We start from the raw sequence: 2,823 nt of genomic DNA on the forward strand, positions 1-2,823 counted from the left end.
ACATATCGCATGAGTAATATTCCGGATTGGAGATGTCGCAATTCAGACTTACCGTGAGTGGCAGGAGATTTCGCATGTGAGATGGTGGAAGGAGCACTCGAACTCGAAGCAAGCTGATCCAAGATTTCTTCCACCGTAACAGGTTCTAAAACATACTGCATGAGTGATATTCCAGATTCATCGCGATCCCGAAAACTTACTGTCAGGTGGAGGAGGCTTTTCAGCTGGAGCGGTGGAAGGACCACCCACATTTGCATCACTCGCATCTGCACCACTCGCCTCTGCAGCAAGTCGGTCCAGCATGACGGCCATCGATATATCTGAAATATCAGACGATGCTACCCATGCTGCTCTCTGTCGGTAATCTTCCGCGGTTTCAGGCCATTCGGGACCGAGAGGCTCAACATCGGGTGACCACGGTGGAGTTGACCCCCCCGCAGCTGCAACCGATTCCGATAAATCTTCACCAGCTTTTTCAGCCGGCACCCACATCTCACCGATTGACGTAAACGGAGTGATCTCATCTTTATCGCTGGAAATCGAAGTAGAAGTCAGCATCACTCTAAAAATCTATCATATGACGCACCTTGTCAGGCCAACCTCTTCCATGGGGCGCCATAATACAACACCGCGAGGAGCATCCAGCGCGACTTGATAACGGTCATTCCAGATATTCGTTAGGTATCCTTTCCAGCCTTTGTACCCGCCGCGGATGATGGTCACACGTTTCATGATGTACTTTCTGTGTATCTCGGACAGGGAGCGCGAGCTTGTTGACGAATCATGAAGACTGCTGTGTGATGATGATGCCACTGGCTCTTCCAGTGCGGTGAAGAACTGCAGTTCCAGCTCGTGCTTGATGACATCGCGAGGTCTCACGACGATCTTTACACAGGTTCAGCCCATGACATTGCGGAAAGTGATAAACGCACCTCATGATTCTTTTTATGAATGAGTAGTCGCAGCTCGTCCTTGTCGTTCTCGCTCGTCAAAACGAAGCCTTTAGCTCCGCGGTAATTACCTCGCACAACACGCACGCTATCACCTGAGTGGAAGAACCTTTCAAGGCTGCGTAACAGCACCGTAGCTACTTGAGGATCATCCTGACCGAATGCCACTTCAGCACGGTCCTCTGTAACGCTTTGTATGATTCCTTCTGTGCCGGATAATTCTCCGTCTATCACGCGAATACAATCACCAATGGCCAGACTTGCGATGTACGCTCGGTGAATGAGACCGTTGAGCGCTGTCGGCGAGATCCAGCTGCAATGCATAAACGACGAGATCTCGGCTTCACGAGGTGCATCAACCACGGGTGCCAGTGAACGAGCGTCGTACTTCAGACGCACAAGCCGGTCTCTGAATCGCTTGTTGCGAAAGCCGAACTCGAGCGTGCCAGCGACGGGTTTCCTTTCCTTGACGGATTCGGCGCCGAACACTTCCACAGCCTTCACGCGGTCAAAAAGTTGCACTGCTGGACGTGACGACCGCTTTCGCTTTTGTGAATAAGAGATGCGGGGAACAGCCCAGACGATTGCACCCTGAATGTCCTCCACATACGCAAGGTCCCACTTGTAAAGTCCGTATGCGATTCTAGCAAAGCAAGGCGCCACGACGGTGTCACTTGCAAAGATGTAGAGGGGAATCCGCTGCTCTAATGGTACATGAACCGGCTGAATGCTCAGGAGAAGATGAGATGCCAGTGAACATGCGCGCACGACATTGGCCAGTGCCCGCGCTTCAATGTAAATGCGATCGGTGCGATGAACCGGTGTCCCCTTCTCGCAAAGGGATATGGACTGTATGATTGGGTTCGCTGGCGGTGAGATGCTTCGACGTGGCAGCGCTGCAGAGCCTTCAGGATCAGATGGACCCGCAGACTGCGTTATAGGATCAGATGGACCCGCAGACTGCGTTATAGGATCAGATGGACCCGCAGACTGCGTTATAGGATCAGATGGACCCGCAGACTGCGTTATAGATGCCGCTGTGGGGGCCAATGCGCCAAAGATGAGACAGAATGCTCGAAGAGCACAGTTCGGCTGGACGATTTTCAGCGCCAATCGGCGATGTAAGTAAGAATGCACGACACTTACCCTGGTCTTCACCATCCACAATGCAGGATCCGTCAGCTCAGGGGCCCGAACAGACTCCAATGCATCGAGGTCCGTCGGAAAGGCTCAAGGAGCCCTCGAATGCATCACGCAATAACGTGCGATTTCCTTCTCAAGAACCCCTTCTTCGTGGTCAGATGGGATTCTGGCCCAAACAGATGAAGACTCGTCTTCCGAGTGTACACTACCATCTTCGATGAAATCTATGGATCCATCAGCTGCGATTCGCACGTTGCGCGCTGTTGACTCACCTGACAAAGGCTGATCGTCTTCCTCCATCACCTCAGTCTTCCCATCATCATCCACGACGGCCTCGATGTCGAGATACTGACTGACTAGCATGCGCTAATGCAAATCAACATGAACTGTTACTCACATATCAAAGAACATGTAAATCACATTGTCTGGCATTATAATGGACTTGTACCGCGGAGGAGAAGTTGACTGAGTTAGTTCAACCAGAGTTCAACGAACTCTGGCCGAAAGTCGGACTTGTAATAGTATTTCCACGCATCTCGTGGTTTACGGTAAGTTCCGCAAGGACGGCTTCTCTCCAGGGATCAAGAGAGCGCAATCTCGACGGGATCTGGAATACAGTTCGGACAAGCTAATTGACGATGGATATAGGGACAAACTCACCTGAGGAACCCATTGCTACAATATAAACCGCCGGGGACGGAAGCGGGGAGACAACGGACGAAGACGAAGA

The 2,823-nt window shown here is 51.6% G+C and overlaps 1 protein-coding gene across 1 annotated transcript; it reads right to left on the reverse strand.

Annotated features, from left to right (window-relative positions):
* Positions 1 to 177: 177 nt before the first annotated feature.
* On the reverse strand, positions 178 to 2,525 carry LAESUDRAFT_761244 (uncharacterized protein; the record flags this gene model as incomplete). Its single annotated transcript, XM_040912886.1, has 7 exons — positions 178 to 532; positions 587 to 885; positions 933 to 2,042; positions 2,097 to 2,150; positions 2,205 to 2,317; positions 2,366 to 2,459; positions 2,514 to 2,525. The coding sequence occupies 7 exons, from the start codon at positions 2,523 to 2,525 to the stop codon at positions 178 to 180; spliced, it is 2,037 nt and encodes a 678-aa protein (XP_040762165.1).
* Between the last annotated feature and the right edge of the window lie 298 nt (positions 2,526 to 2,823).

This window comes from Laetiporus sulphureus, assembly GCF_001632365.1.
Source record: "Laetiporus sulphureus 93-53 unplaced genomic scaffold LAESUscaffold_33, whole genome shotgun sequence".
Taxonomy (NCBI): Eukaryota; Fungi; Basidiomycota; class Agaricomycetes; order Polyporales; family Laetiporaceae; genus Laetiporus; species Laetiporus sulphureus.